The sequence below is a fragment of the Morchella importuna genome (assembly GCF_003444635.1).
Source record: "Morchella importuna strain M04M26 chromosome Unknown Morimp01GS028, whole genome shotgun sequence".
Taxonomy (NCBI): Eukaryota; Fungi; Ascomycota; class Pezizomycetes; order Pezizales; family Morchellaceae; genus Morchella; species Morchella importuna.
The window spans coordinates 65,993-79,562 of NW_025763425.1; the positions used below are offsets into that span (position 1 = coordinate 65,993).

The 13,570-nt window shown below is 44.3% G+C and overlaps 6 protein-coding genes across 6 annotated transcripts; 3 read left to right on the forward strand and 3 right to left on the reverse strand.

Moving 5' to 3' along the window:
• Positions 1-619: 619 nt before the first annotated feature.
• Positions 620-2,398, reverse strand: LAJ45_08122 (uncharacterized protein; the record flags this gene model as incomplete). Its single annotated transcript, XM_046117675.1, has 8 exons — positions 620-683; positions 751-912; positions 975-1,442; positions 1,496-1,633; positions 1,698-1,779; positions 1,836-1,952; positions 2,057-2,126; positions 2,378-2,398. The coding sequence occupies 8 exons, from the start codon at positions 2,396-2,398 to the stop codon at positions 620-622; spliced, it is 1,122 nt and encodes a 373-aa protein (XP_045968962.1).
• A 738-nt stretch (positions 2,399-3,136) lies between these two features.
• Positions 3,137-4,216, forward strand: LAJ45_08123 (uncharacterized protein; the record flags this gene model as incomplete). The annotated part of the gene is made up of 2 exons (XM_046117676.1): positions 3,137-3,193; positions 3,248-4,216. The coding sequence occupies 2 exons, from the start codon at positions 3,137-3,139 to the stop codon at positions 4,214-4,216; spliced, it is 1,026 nt and encodes a 341-aa protein (XP_045968963.1).
• A 582-nt stretch (positions 4,217-4,798) lies between these two features.
• On the reverse strand, positions 4,799-6,095 carry LAJ45_08124 (uncharacterized protein; the record flags this gene model as incomplete). The annotated part of the gene is made up of 7 exons (XM_046117677.1): positions 4,799-4,837; positions 4,892-5,049; positions 5,113-5,522; positions 5,582-5,677; positions 5,738-5,777; positions 5,857-5,970; positions 6,026-6,095. The coding sequence occupies 7 exons, from the start codon at positions 6,093-6,095 to the stop codon at positions 4,799-4,801; spliced, it is 927 nt and encodes a 308-aa protein (XP_045968964.1).
• A 143-nt stretch (positions 6,096-6,238) lies between these two features.
• LAJ45_08125 (uncharacterized protein) lies at positions 6,239-6,509 on the reverse strand (the record flags this gene model as incomplete). Its single annotated transcript, XM_046117678.1, has 2 exons — positions 6,239-6,362; positions 6,427-6,509. The coding sequence occupies 2 exons, from the start codon at positions 6,507-6,509 to the stop codon at positions 6,239-6,241; spliced, it is 207 nt and encodes a 68-aa protein (XP_045968965.1).
• Positions 6,510-6,680: 171 nt separating this feature from the next.
• LAJ45_08126 (uncharacterized protein) lies at positions 6,681-9,625 on the forward strand (the record flags this gene model as incomplete). The annotated part of the gene is made up of 11 exons (XM_046117679.1): positions 6,681-6,722; positions 6,818-6,998; positions 7,054-7,219; positions 7,274-7,507; positions 7,565-7,704; positions 7,777-7,934; positions 8,010-8,047; positions 8,109-8,187; positions 8,249-9,151; positions 9,217-9,296; positions 9,358-9,625. 11 exons carry the CDS (start codon positions 6,681-6,683, stop codon positions 9,623-9,625), a joined length of 2,289 nt encoding a protein of 762 aa, XP_045968966.1.
• A 2,423-nt stretch (positions 9,626-12,048) lies between these two features.
• On the forward strand, positions 12,049-13,112 carry LAJ45_08127 (uncharacterized protein; the record flags this gene model as incomplete). The annotated part of the gene is made up of 3 exons (XM_046117680.1): positions 12,049-12,571; positions 12,631-12,992; positions 13,056-13,112. 3 exons carry the CDS (start codon positions 12,049-12,051, stop codon positions 13,110-13,112), a joined length of 942 nt encoding a protein of 313 aa, XP_045968967.1.
• Positions 13,113-13,570: the final 458 nt, after the last annotated feature.

Consider the following 13,570-nt stretch of genomic DNA (forward strand, 5'->3'; position numbering starts at 1 on the left):
ACTCTGTGACACTCGTTCAAAAGATCTCCCTGGTTTCAAGACCTATGTAGCAACATACCAAATAAAAAAAAGATAAACATATGGAGAGTTGATGAATTCGAAGGATGTCGGTGGACAAGGAGGAAAAATTGCGCCCTAATTTTAGCGGTGATGCTCCCAGGGCCTTGCACATAGAAAGACAAAGAAAATAGGCAAGGGAACAAAGTGAACGAAAAGAAGAAGAATTAAATAAGCCCCTAGGTAGGTATCGATAATGAGCTAGTAAAAAACGTACTTGAAAGGAAATAAAGAAGAAAGGTCGCAAAATTGTAGAGCTGAAAAGAGAGACAAAATAGAGGCCAAAGACAGGAGAGCCACCTAACCCCCCCCCCCTTCCAAAAAGGTGTGTTTATCAAAACACCCTTTGAATTGGAAGACATGAAGAAAATAACCCTGCTCCCCAACATGTCCTTCAACCTATTTTTCTCTCATGCTTTCCATCCATCCTATAACGTAATTAAGCGCGCCTCATCCCAACTGCTTGGTAACAACCGATTATTGCCTTCCTAGCGGTTTAAATCTCCACCATAAAAGAAATTCACAGTGCTCCAAACTCTCTAGATGTCTTTAGGTAGAACGTCTAGACATCACCATTTGATTTATCATCCATTGGTTGATTGTGTTCACGAGTCATTCTTGCCTCACTAATCCAGCCATAAATTAGACACCCTTGGTATAATCAGGGGCAGGGGTCAAATGGAGAAAGCTTACATTTCCTTGAGTTGTGATTCACGAGCGAGTAGCTCCTGTCGCTTCTCGTTGATTTCACGCTGAACCTTGACTTCAATTTCTCGAAGTTTCTCTTCCTCACGTCTGAGCTGCTCTTCTTTAAGCCTGACGGATTGCGTAGCAAGGTCCTCAGGGTTCATAGAGCTTTTTCTTTCGTTTAGTCAGCAATTATTTCTACTAGGGTGTGGGTTTTGGGTTTTACATACGCAGATGTACCACCCTCTACAGACTTTGACAACTTCTCGGTTCTGTAATTTTCGTACAAGAAATCGTGCGTGATTTCCTTCAAATCGGCCAAATGAGAATGCAGTAAAGCAGACCTAATTGCCAGGAAATCGGAGTGTCTTGGGTTATCAACCTCGACAATACCCCATGGATACTGTCGGGCGCGGACCTTGCGACCACCAATCTCCACAATTTCTTCGCTTCCAACAATAGCGAAAGGCATCAAGCCACGTAACTCGGCATTTTCCTCAACAGTATCCTCGTCATCTTCCTCAATGTCATATGGGAAGTTATAGACCGGAATGCGATAATGCTCGATGTCCTCCATCACGAGCTTCTTGGACTCTGCGAGTTCTGCAGGGGTAAGAGCATCCGCCTTTCCGATGACAGGGATGACATTAACGCGGGGAGAAAGGCGCTTCATTAGTTCAATATCCAGCTCACGGAGACTAGCGATAAAATTAGAGATATCTTTCACGAAATACAGGCAAGACGGACATACCCATGACCTGTTGGTGTGATAAAATAAAGAAGGGCGTGAACACGGTTGTCGCGGAATCGAGGGTTACGCTTAATACGGGACTCCTCGGCGAGAATATCATCGTACTGACGTTCGAGGTAGCCAGATATTTCGCCAAAACTGTTACCAAAACAATTGTTAAAACAAGGATAGAAATAAAGGCGGTATGATATTCAGAACGCACCTGGCCTCGTTATCGATTTGATCACCAAATCCGGGGGTATCGACGATAGTCAAAGATATGCGAGTTCCCTCCTCCTCAAGCTCTATTGGCCCGATTAGCAAGCTGTTAGGGGCTAGAGTTAGATACAATATAGCGTACCAACAGTGACAGGCTTGATTCGTACACCCTCTTCAACGTGTGCATTGGCATAGTCATCACAGTCCTTGGTTTGCAAGACCTTCTTGCCGCAAAGAGTGTTTACAAAAGTGGTGCGGCCTAGTTGGAGGAAACGATGTCAGCATAGCACTAGCTATACTTGGTGGGAAACAATTCCCTACGCCAAATATGGGGGGATTGAAGCTGTAGAAAGGGGATTGTACCTGTTCCCGAGGCACCGCAGACCATGAGGCAGAATTGAATACCCTTTTTGACATTCTTCTTCCTGCGGATCTGTCGGGATGAGAGCATTGTTAGCGGGACTGCTCTGATAGGCAGTAGAACACGGTTCAATTAGGGGCGGGCGATTGAGACGCGAAGGTTCTTAGTGTATATGTGTAGAGGACTTGTAGAAGAAGGCTAGAGATAGAGAAGAGAGTAGGAGTATTATGATAATGGTGATAGATGATGAAATGAGGATCGAGGGAGGGGAGGGGGAAGGCAGGATGTGCAGGTGGTGTTGACGAAGTTCAGGGTTAACCTACAGCACTCAAAGGAGAAGACATGATGGTGTGGTAGATGACTAGGCGATGTGTAGGAACACGGGTCTCAGGGGTTTGTTAATGAATTAGGAAGAGCGGCCACGGGAGCTAGGTAGGTAAGCACACAAAGCACGTCAAGGCACGGGCAGTAAGTCAGGCAAGACGAGGAAAGGTTGAGGAAAAGGAAAGGGAGAGGTTGGAGGTCGTGGTGGGTGGTGAGGGCAGAAAGACAGACGGAGTGAGTCTGGCTTAGTAGGGAGAGGAGGTTGCAGTGTTCAGAATTCTGGAGACGCTGGAGACGAGAGCCAGCATCAACAAGCAGAAGCCCCTTTTCCCGCGAGCCTTGGCAGTCCCCGACCACAGGAAGATCATCACTTTTTATTATTTACCTGGTGAAAATAGACCCCATCATGACAGTAATTTCAGAATTGGCACCTGAAACATTCCTCTTATGTTCTATACTGTTTGTTTCCCATTGGTACACTGTTTGCAAATTTCCCCATGGCTTGTGACATATAAACTCTGACCAGCTTGGACCCTGATTTAATCTGCAACTTAAAAATGCACCTCTGCCGGACTAGGCCCGTATGTGTTCGGCAGCCGGGTAACCTTTAACTCTTGATGCACCCCCTGTCACTCATCTGACGCACGCGTGTGTGACGCGCCATGATTTGATGCAAAGCTAGCGCAAGTACCAACTCTGAATTGAATCCCGTTCGTGAGCTCCTGTCACAAACCCAAACCCAACTAGAAAAGTAAACAATGAACAATATTCGCGCTATAGAGGCTCTCAACCAGCGTGAACTCGAAGCCGGTGTCGTGAGTATTATCTCAGTTCCTCGATTCTCTTTAATATTCTAATCCTCAATCTAGCCACTTTCTGCATCATGGCACACAGATTGGTCAGATACCGCATACGTCTTCATCGGTGGCCTTCCATACGAACTTAGTGAAGGAGACATTATCACCATATTTTCCCAATTTGGTGAGCCTGTACATGTCAACCTTGTTCGTGATAAGGACACCGGTAAGAGTAAAGGCTTTGCTTTTTTGAAATACGAGGACCAGAGAAGCACCAATTTGGCAGTGGACAACCTCGGCGGTGCCACAATCTTAGGAAGAATAATCAGGGTCGACCATACCCGATACAAACCAAAGGAAGGGGAGGTGGTTGATGAAAATTCCCATGCGAACGCTGGGACCAAGGCTAAGAATGAAGACGACCAAGTACGACCTGTAAAAAGAAGAAGAGGCGATGGTAGCTCCGAAGATGAAAGTGGCCGGAGAACAAAGGCACCTTCACGAGAGATTCTGAAAGAAGAGTTGGAGTTGCAGAAGTTGATTCGAGAGCACGACGAGGACGATCCAATGAAAGAATACCTGATTCGCGAGAAGAAAGAGGAAGTCCAGAAGGCACTCGAGAAACTAAAAATGGTCAAGAAATCGTCAAAACATAGACACCATAGTGGAAGGGGCAGCAAGAACGAACACCGGCACCGATCACATCGACATAGGAGCCGGTCTAGAGAGCCTTCCAGGCGCCATAGGTCTCGGTCAGCAGATCGCCGACATTCTACGAAAGCAATTGAGGAGACCCGTCGTCCACGGGACAATGTTAGGGAGGCACATCGAGATCGGGTTGGTGATAAGGATCGAGTCAGAGACAGAGATTTACGAAGGGAACGGGGTGATGATAGGGAAGGAGGGGGTATCAGAGACGGGCATAAAGAGAGGGAGCGAGGACAAGGAAAAGATATAAATGAAGAGAAGGGTAGAATCCGCCATCAAGATCGAGAAAGAACAGAGATTACTCGGAAGGAGAGATATGGGGATGACAGGTGAAGCCTCTTTATCAAATTAGTATATTGATGCCCCGCAAATGATGATCTAGTTACGATAGACCTCTCCTGCCCGTGCATTATCGGAGCTCCAAATCAAGGAGATTGGCCGTCGTTAGTTCTAGGTCTATAACTACTATTCAATCCATTCTAGGGTTTACTTGCTGTGCCTTGGTCTGTGTGACTTTCTTTCTCCCCATTGGGACTTGTGATGCTCCAATATATCCAAGAGACTTGAGATGTATTTGTAGAGTATACCACCAAAAACCTAATCTGGAGTCGGAAGAGCCAGATAGGCCAGAAGGCATAAATATAGAACTTGTTAAACCGTCTATATGACGTATGGCTTGATCGTTTCTCATTCACCTCTGGTTACTATTTATAGATACACAAGGCTTCAGGCTTTAAAGGGATATCCAAAATCAATCTAATGATCATTGACCGCGTTGTCCCTGACTCAAAACTTCTGGTTCGTTCGTATCTTCGTTAAGACTTGGCAGACATCCATCCAGTAATGCTAGTTATATAATAACCTATAACTGCCAATACCCGATACCTCCTTGAATGCCGATTACACTTCAACCAATCATTTCCATAGCCCATAAGGCTGGTTTGTGTATTTCCACTGCACGAGAAATTAGAAAATAAATCATTCAATCATTGGGAGGCGCTTTCCTACCAGTTTGATAGTTCCATCCTCGGAACCTGTAGCATATAACTTTCCGTCTGGGGAAAAGCCAACGCTCCAAACACTTCCATGATGTCCTTTATAAACCTCCAATTCTGCCTGAGTATCGTAATCGTACACTCTGACCCAAGTGTCCTGGCTTGTCCCCGCTATCATTTTTCGTGTTTGTTGATGCAAAGCTACACACGAAAGCTCATACTCCGTTGTAATACTTTTAATGAGTGACATACTCTGTGTGTCGAAAAAATACGCCGACTTCCCTGCCGTTGCGCTGATCAGAGTCCTCTCCGGGCTTAGCTCACAAGAAGTGACAACTTCGCCCATATCAAATTGTGATACCAGCTCTCGAGATCGAATATCCCACCAACGCAGTTTTTTGTCATCTGATCCCGAGACGATTGTATTTTTGTCGGACCAAACGAGCGATTTAATGGTTCCAGTATGTACGTTTGTACCAATTTCCATGGGGGTGTCTGAGTGGGCCAAGTCATAAACTCGGAGTTTTTTTTCCGGGCCACCAGTTGCTATATGAGTAGGGTTTGGAGCGAAAGTGACCGTGCGGACGATATGGTTATGCACCAGGGTTTGGAGGCACTCTCCTGTGAATGTATCCCAAACCTTTCTATTCGATGATCAAAATTTGCATGTTACTCTTGATAGCACGGGCTAGTTGAAGCTTACGCCGAGAAATCTGCCGAAGCAGTAGCTGCAAGATTTGCATCGTTTGACAGCCGTGCCTGCCATACTGCACCCTTGTGGCCGAGAAAAGTTCCGATCCTGGGATGTGAACCAAATTGAGCTTAATCCAACCAGCATTCATAAATAGAATCAGCTCACCAATCACCTGTGATACCATCCCGAATCATTGGATTGCCATCTGGAGCACATTCGTTAGCTACTGACCGGCGGAATCCTGTCGCTCTCAAGCAAAAGAGAATAGAAAGCAGAAACCGAACCTTTACAAGCAGATATCAGGTAGTATTCATCGTCTGGTAACATATCAGAGAATGAGAGATGTGTCACTGGCCGAGAGTGACCATGACATGTCAAAGGGACAACACGAGGGGTCTCTACAGAGAAAGATTAGACAACTCCTATAAAACTAGGAGAACCAGGCCAACTGACGAATTGAGCCTCCGCCATTTGCGCTCTGGCCATTATTAGGAAGATTGATCGTTGGTGATCCAGAATTCATTCTAGTTATTTCAGTTCACCCTGGGGGTTGTCTCTGGAGATGGTTGGCAGTCGATGGTCTAATGTGTAGGGACCGCAAAAAGAAGCAAAATTTAGTAGACTGGAGCAGAGTTCACAAATATACACAATTACAGGTGAGATGTACTATAGAAGACGAGTGTAAGTTCGCGGGTAAGTGACGGAAAAGGTGGTGGATGGATTTGGTCGTAAAATCGTTAAACGTGGCGTCGAGAACTCGGGGTTAACTTGGGCTCTATGTTCCCGGGCTCTAGACAGATGTGGATTAATGGAATGACAACGTGAGGTGAAGTGGGTGGATGAGGGTGAGGTACCTGGCTAAGTGGTGAGCACTGAACCCTGAGTGAGAGAGGTTGAGCGGGGACGCCTGTACCGGGACAGAAGAACCATAAGACATTTAAGCCTCAAACGGCGGTTTCAGGCTTAGTCATCTAGAGCTAAAGCAAGCTGCCCCGCCAAGTGATGACGATTCAGGCTGCCCCTCTGTCATGAACACCTAGGGGCTTCGTTATCTCCATCATTCTCCAAACTTTGTGATTCTTCGACTTTGTCATACAATATTTTAGGAATGTACAAGCTTACCGCGCAACTCCGAGGCCACGAAGATGATGTAAGTAGCTTTCATATCTTATCCTGGAGCTCCCTGTGGTTGTTTCTTGGCTTTCCCGAATGTCAGATCAAGATTAATTGTAATTCTACTTGTAGGTTCGTGGTGTCGTCTTTCCAAGCCCAAATCTTATTGCCTCGGTCTCTCGGGATGCAACAGTTCGACTGTGGAAACGCAAAGATGCTCAATCTGTAACTTTCGATGACCACATCAACTCTACCGGACAGGCTTTCGTCAATAGCATAACATTCATCCCTCCTAGTCAAAAACATCCCAGTGGTCTGTAAATCTCTTGTTTTTCAAAAGGCAAAGTACTGAATATTTATCGGTGCAGGCCTAATTGTTAGTGGTGGTCAAGACACAATCATTGAAGCCCGAGAACCACTGGCTGGAGCACAGGATTCGGATGCACCACCCGCATACATGTTATTAGGGCATAGCCACAATGTTTGTACATTGGATAACTACGGGGATATCATTGTCTCAGGATCTTGGGACGGGTATAATCCCCTGTTCTATCCGATTTCTGCTTGGAGTTTTAACAAATCATGTAGTACCGCTCGGGTTTGGCGAAACGGCGAAACACAACACGTTTTGCAAGGTCATGGGCAAACTGTATGGGCTGTTCTCGCGCTTTCGGAAACGGAGATAATTACCGGGTCGGCGGATAAGACGATAAGACTCTGGAGGGACGGTAAACAAGTAAAAATACTGGGCGAACATACAGAAGTCGTCCGAGGGCTGTGCAGACTTCTAAATGGTGGTTTTGCTAGTTGCTCTAATGACGGGTAAGTTCTTCTGCCAAAATGACGGTATGCTTTTGTGAATATACTGACATTAATCAGCACGATTCGTCTTTGGAGTGCAGAAGGGCATCCACTGCAAGAGCTTCATGGACACACCTCCTTCATCTACTCAATCGCTGCTTTACCAACCGGAGAGATTGTCTCTTCTGGAGAGGATAGGACAGTTAAAATCTGGAAAGGTAACTCCCACCCACCCGGTTTCTCGTAAATACTTCTATTGGTAGCTCTTTCTAAATCTCTGGACATGATAGACGGTAACTGTATTCAAACTATAACACATCCTGCTATTAGTGTTTGGTCCGTTGCCGTGTGTCCCGAGACTGGAGACATCGTTACCGGGGCGAGTGATAGGGTTGTGCGGGTCTTTTCACGAGATCAGGCTAGATGGGCTGATGAAGAGGGCCTAAAGGTGCTCTAAAGCCCGATTCTACCATTTGATTGGCATGAACAATCACCGGGGACTTATATGCTAACTTTAGTGTAGGAATTTGACAGTGCCGTTACAGCTTCAAGTATTCCTGCGTTAGTGTCTACTTATCCATGAATCTTCATCTAGAAATAACCTTTCTAATTCATTTTGTAGCACGCAAGTCGGTGATGTGAACAAAAAAGATTTACCAGGCCCAGAAGCTCTTCAGCAGCAAGGGAAAAAAGATGGGCAGGTATGTTTATTTCAAGATTAACTTGTAACCCATAGGCATTACAGTACTTAACATTTTGTAGGTAATCATGATACATAATGAGGGGAACGTAGAAGCCTATACTTGGTCTAGTCAAACCAGATCTTGGACCAATGTTGGGACTGTCGTCGATGCTATAGGTTCGGGCCGCAAACAGCTATATAAGGGCAAGGAATACGATTTTGTCTTCGACGTTGATTTCCAAGAGGGCGCACCACCATTAAAGCTTCCATACAACGCATCTGAAAACCCATTTGATGCAGCCCGAAAATTCCTGGAAGATAACGAGCTTCCAATGACCTACCTGGATACTGTAGGTAATTTCATTGTGACGAATGCAAAGGGAGTCGAGCTCGGTGGAGGTCAAGATAGAGGTGGTCCAGACCCCTGGGGCACAGAGAATCGGTATCGACCAGGAGAGACATCTTCTCCAGCCCCACGCCCACAACCAACCAAGCAAAAGTTTATACCGCAAACAGTATATCTTTCTATTGTTGCCGCAAATCTGGCAACTATTCAAAAGAAAATCAACGAAATCAACCAAGATCTTATTTCAAAGGGCGAGAAGGAGATTGCCCTGAACCCTGACGAGGTCTCTGTTCTTGCAAAGCTTATAGAATTTCTTCAAACTGCTGCTTTACTTAACAAGCCGATAGAAAAGCCATTTGCTGCCACCGAAGCAAGTTTAGACTTGCTCATTAAGATTATCAAGAGCTGGGCGCCACAGAATCAGCTTCCGGGGCTGGATTTGTTGAGGCTATTTGCAGCAGCAAGCTCCCAGGCAGCAACATATCAATCCAGTCACCAAAATATAGGGGAAATACTCGAGACCTCAGGTGGTTTCGGCAACGGCTTGGTCAACAATGCTATGTTAGCGACGAGAACATATGTAAACCTTTTTCAGACAGTAGATGGTAGAAAATACATGAACACGCGGTTTGAGCGGGTACGTACTTTACGTATTCTTACCCATCCTGAATAGATTGTTTCTAACCCAAATCCATGTCAAAGACTGTTGAGTTAGTTGAAAAATCATCTGCCGGCACTACAAATCGCAACTTCAAGCAAGCCAAATCAACACTTTTCCTCAAGTAAGACCTGCCAACCCCCCATGGTTTTATGGCATAATAATCCTAATAACGACTGGTATAGCTATGCGGTTTTATTTCACTCCACTAACTCAGTTGACCGGTCTATTGAGCTTCTCAAACCTTTAACCACCATTATTGGCACTGAAACAGATTCCGAGGCTACATTTAGAGCGCTCGTAGCGCTGGGAACCTTGTTGACACTTCAAGGAGATGTCAAAGCAGCCGCAGTCGGGATATATGAAACACGTCGGCTTGTTTCAAAGGTTGAGAGCAGGCTTCCAGAGCAGAGAATCAAAGACGTAGTAGCAGAGATTAAGGCCTTGCTTTAGATGAAAGTAAATTGACTGGTAGTGATAGAGAAAAGCAGTAATAGCAGTTGCCTGTATAGACATGGATACCCGGAGTGTTCTCCGTTATATGAACACGTTTCAATATTAAAACAGATTGAAATCGCCATGCAAATCCTCCTCCAATAATAGTGGACTATCATTTGTGGCTTCTTACAATAAGTTTCGTGTGAACTGGGGAGATGTTTAATGATGTCAGTGTTACTGCTGGCATGCTTATTTCCTTTGAAAACCTATTTTATTTTTCTTATACTGTTGTCGTGGTAATTTCCGGATTTCCTTTTTGTCTTTTTCTTTTAATTTTCGGGATGTTCACGAGCCTACATGATTGTGAGGGCATGGCGTTATTGGCTCAACGGACATGGTAATAGACTGCGGCACTCTTAAGTAGGTACATATGTCAGCGAAGTTCTACCTTTTCTCTAGCAGCTCTACTAGTAGATCTAGCTGAAACAAATTGTTGCACCCACCACAAGAACCAAGTAGGTACATGTATTGACAAATTTCGCAGGTGTTTGTGTCATCAAATATCACTCGACTAATCCGTTGCTTGGAATCAAGCTGTTTTTTTTTTGTTTAATTCATTTGGAATCAAGCTGTCACTGAACGACAATTGGTCTCTCCTCACTTAGGAGGGCTCGCCGTAAAATAAATAAATAAAGGGTGTCTATAAGGTAAAGTGGCATTATTTTTACGTCAATAATATCTAACACGGTGTGCAGTGCCCAAACGCTCTCCTGTAGCGCGCCCTCAAGCCAGATGAGGAAAGTTCAAGTGGTCCAAGCGAAATGCCATTTTGACCAAATTTGTCATGATGTTGAAGGGGTGAAACGAAGCTTCTGGTAGAATTCATGCCAATCGTCAATTTTCATTCCAGTACAGTTGTGCCTCTTACACTTTTGGCATTTTTGTCGGATGTAACGGCCAGAGATTATTTGCAGATTACGGGTACAAATGTGGCTATACTACGTCATCTGGAAGATTGTGTTTTCTCTCGCTAACTCATGTCTTTGTATGGAGTAACAAAAGGCTTGTGCCCTTTCCCTGCAATGCATCCCTCTTAAAACCAACATTGTCCGTTGTCACCAGGAAAAAGTTTACCGAAATTTACTTTGTCAAGGGGATATCTACAACACCACCTGATGTCAAGTATCGTGATGGCTTTATCTAGTTGTATTCAAAAGATGCTAGTTAGAAAGCCCGAGATTCCCCCGAATTTCATTCGGACGCTGAAGGGAGGGGGGGAAGGAATACACTCTACATATAAGCTGGGCATCGTGAGCAATGTGGCTTGTACCCATCTATCCCAGTAAGAGGACAATATTAATGCCACGTTTTTTTGAGAATGACTCCAGACCCTAATTTCATTTCCCCCTTCACTGCAGTTTCTCCGCACTGTTTGAAAACTTTGTTCTTCGTTAGAGTATATGCATATGCCCATTGGCAAGGGATGAGGTACATGAGTAGATGAAGTAAATAAATAATTACACAAAATACAGTAAACATCAAGTCATCCCCTAATCCCGGTTAGAAAACTTAAAGACACCTGACCGAACGAGTGATCCGGACTGAACACCGACCTCAATTGTATGCAAGAACTAGGGTCTGCAACCAACTATTCGTCCAGAAGAACCGATATCCGCTGATTGTGCAATTATTCTTGGCAGTAATCCCGGCTTCCTTAAGTATTCGGGTGAGATGGGGCGCCAATGGTTATCTGTAGACATCTTAATTTATCAATACATGTCAACTTTAGCTACGTACATGTATCATCTATCAGCATTATCGACCGCGGATCCCCTCCGCTATCGTATTTTACCCCACGCCTTTTTCAAGAAATTCACACGATGGCAGTCCTGATGTGGCAATGCCTTACAACGCTCACCCGAGGTTAATCTGCTTTTTCGGTAGTGAAATAAAGCGAATCTTGAGAATGTTAACAAATATATTTGGTTATAAAAGAGAGCTCGCCCCTCTACATACATGAGCACCTACATAGAGCTTAAAAGAACCATCACTCTCGAAGGTATGAAGATGGATCTGTTGGTTTCAATTTTCAGATTAATATTTATAACCTTTTTCTCCAACATCCTTAAACCCTTAAGCCAAAACATACACGTTACCCCTTTCTCTTCTCCGTGCCTTATATTTGATGACCTCATATGGATGACATAACTAATATTTTTTTAAGTTCAGATAATCGTATACGTACCCCGTCTGTATCATTGATATTCAATTCATCCATCGCACAAAAGTATTTCGGATAAAAAAAACTCGCTATAAGAGCCTGATTTCGGTTATTGCGCTTCTGAATAGCCCTTCCGTACGTTGATCTATTAATCATTTGAGATAAAAGCTTCACCTATTAACAAGACTGGGATTTCAGTTCCATAATCCCTTTTAAAATGGCACCCGGGGTTTTTCAACAGCTTACTGTCTACAATGGTCGTGATGGCCATCAGCTTGAGGATACATCCGACGCTATCGACAATGTAAATGTCCTCAAAGCCGCTCTGAAGAACAAAAATATTAGCTTCGACGATGCTTCTGAGTTCGATGCCGAGAAAGATAAGACCCAATTTAGACAGTACCTCGATGCTAGTGACCGTGTCAAGAATTTCTACCGTGAGCAACATGAGAAACAAACGGTTGCCTACAATCTCAGGGCCCGGATAAACTTTAAGACAAAGAAGAGGGCTAGAATGAGTATTTGGGAAGCAATGGAGAAACTTAACACTCTAATTGACGAGAGCGATCCCGACACCAACCTTACACAGATAGAGCATTTACTTCAAACTGCCGAGGCTATCCGCAGGGATGGAAAACCTCGTTGGATGCAAGTCACTGGCCTGATTCACGATTTGGGGAAGCTCCTGTTCTTCTTTGATGCTGAGGGTCAGTGGGATGTGGTCGGCGATACTTTCCCTGGTGAGAACCTTCCTATTCAACATGATAGAGTTGTGATTTATAAAGTTCTTTCGTGACAGTGGGATGCGCCTTTGATAAGCGAATCATCCTTCCAGAGACGTTTGTGAACAATCCCGATTACAATCATCCTGTATACAGCACCGAATTTGGAATCTACCACGAGGGCTGTGGCTTGGACAATGTCATGCTTTCATGGGGGCATGATGAATATCTTTACCACGTTGTCAAACACCAGTCCAGAATCCCCGATGAAGGCCTTGCCATGATTAGGTTCCACTCATTTTACCCTTGGCATAAAGAAGGAGCCTATCACAAATTCATGAACGATCATGACAGAAGGATGCTGAAAGCTGTCCAAGCTTTCAACCCGTACGATCTATACTCCAAGAGTGATGAAACGCCAACTATGGAAGAGCTCAAGGTATATATAATAGATGCCTCTTCATACCACAAAAAGCAGTTTGATGCTAACAACTTATAATAGCCCTACTATCTGGAGCTCATTGACGAATTCTTCCCCGAGAGAGTCATTGACTGGTGATTATTAACAATAAATCTCTCAAAGGAAAATGGGGGGTCAAGAAAACTGCACGGCAATTCTTTCATTTGCAATTTTTTCTTCTGGGTTTTGTTAGTCAATACACGGAGGTTCTCCCCTTTAGTCATGGTTTCTTTGGTCATTTAATCCATTCCACGGCCTTTGTATGCAGGTCATGTGGATCGTCAACCATATAAGAGGATTTGGTATTCCTAACTCATTAGAGGCTTCTAAAGTACTAAGATGGAGATATCTGGTATGGCTCTTAGCCTAAATTTATATTGGTTTAGCGAGAAGAGCAAAATTGAAAAAAAATTCAGATTTCTATCACTCATGATCCGAGTGATAACTTATGATTGTGATTGAGATCTAAGCTTCACTTGGATCTTTAGATGTGGCACCCGTATGCGAGAATGACCGGGTCCGAGATGTACTCGCTATTTAAATATGAGTAGGTAGAC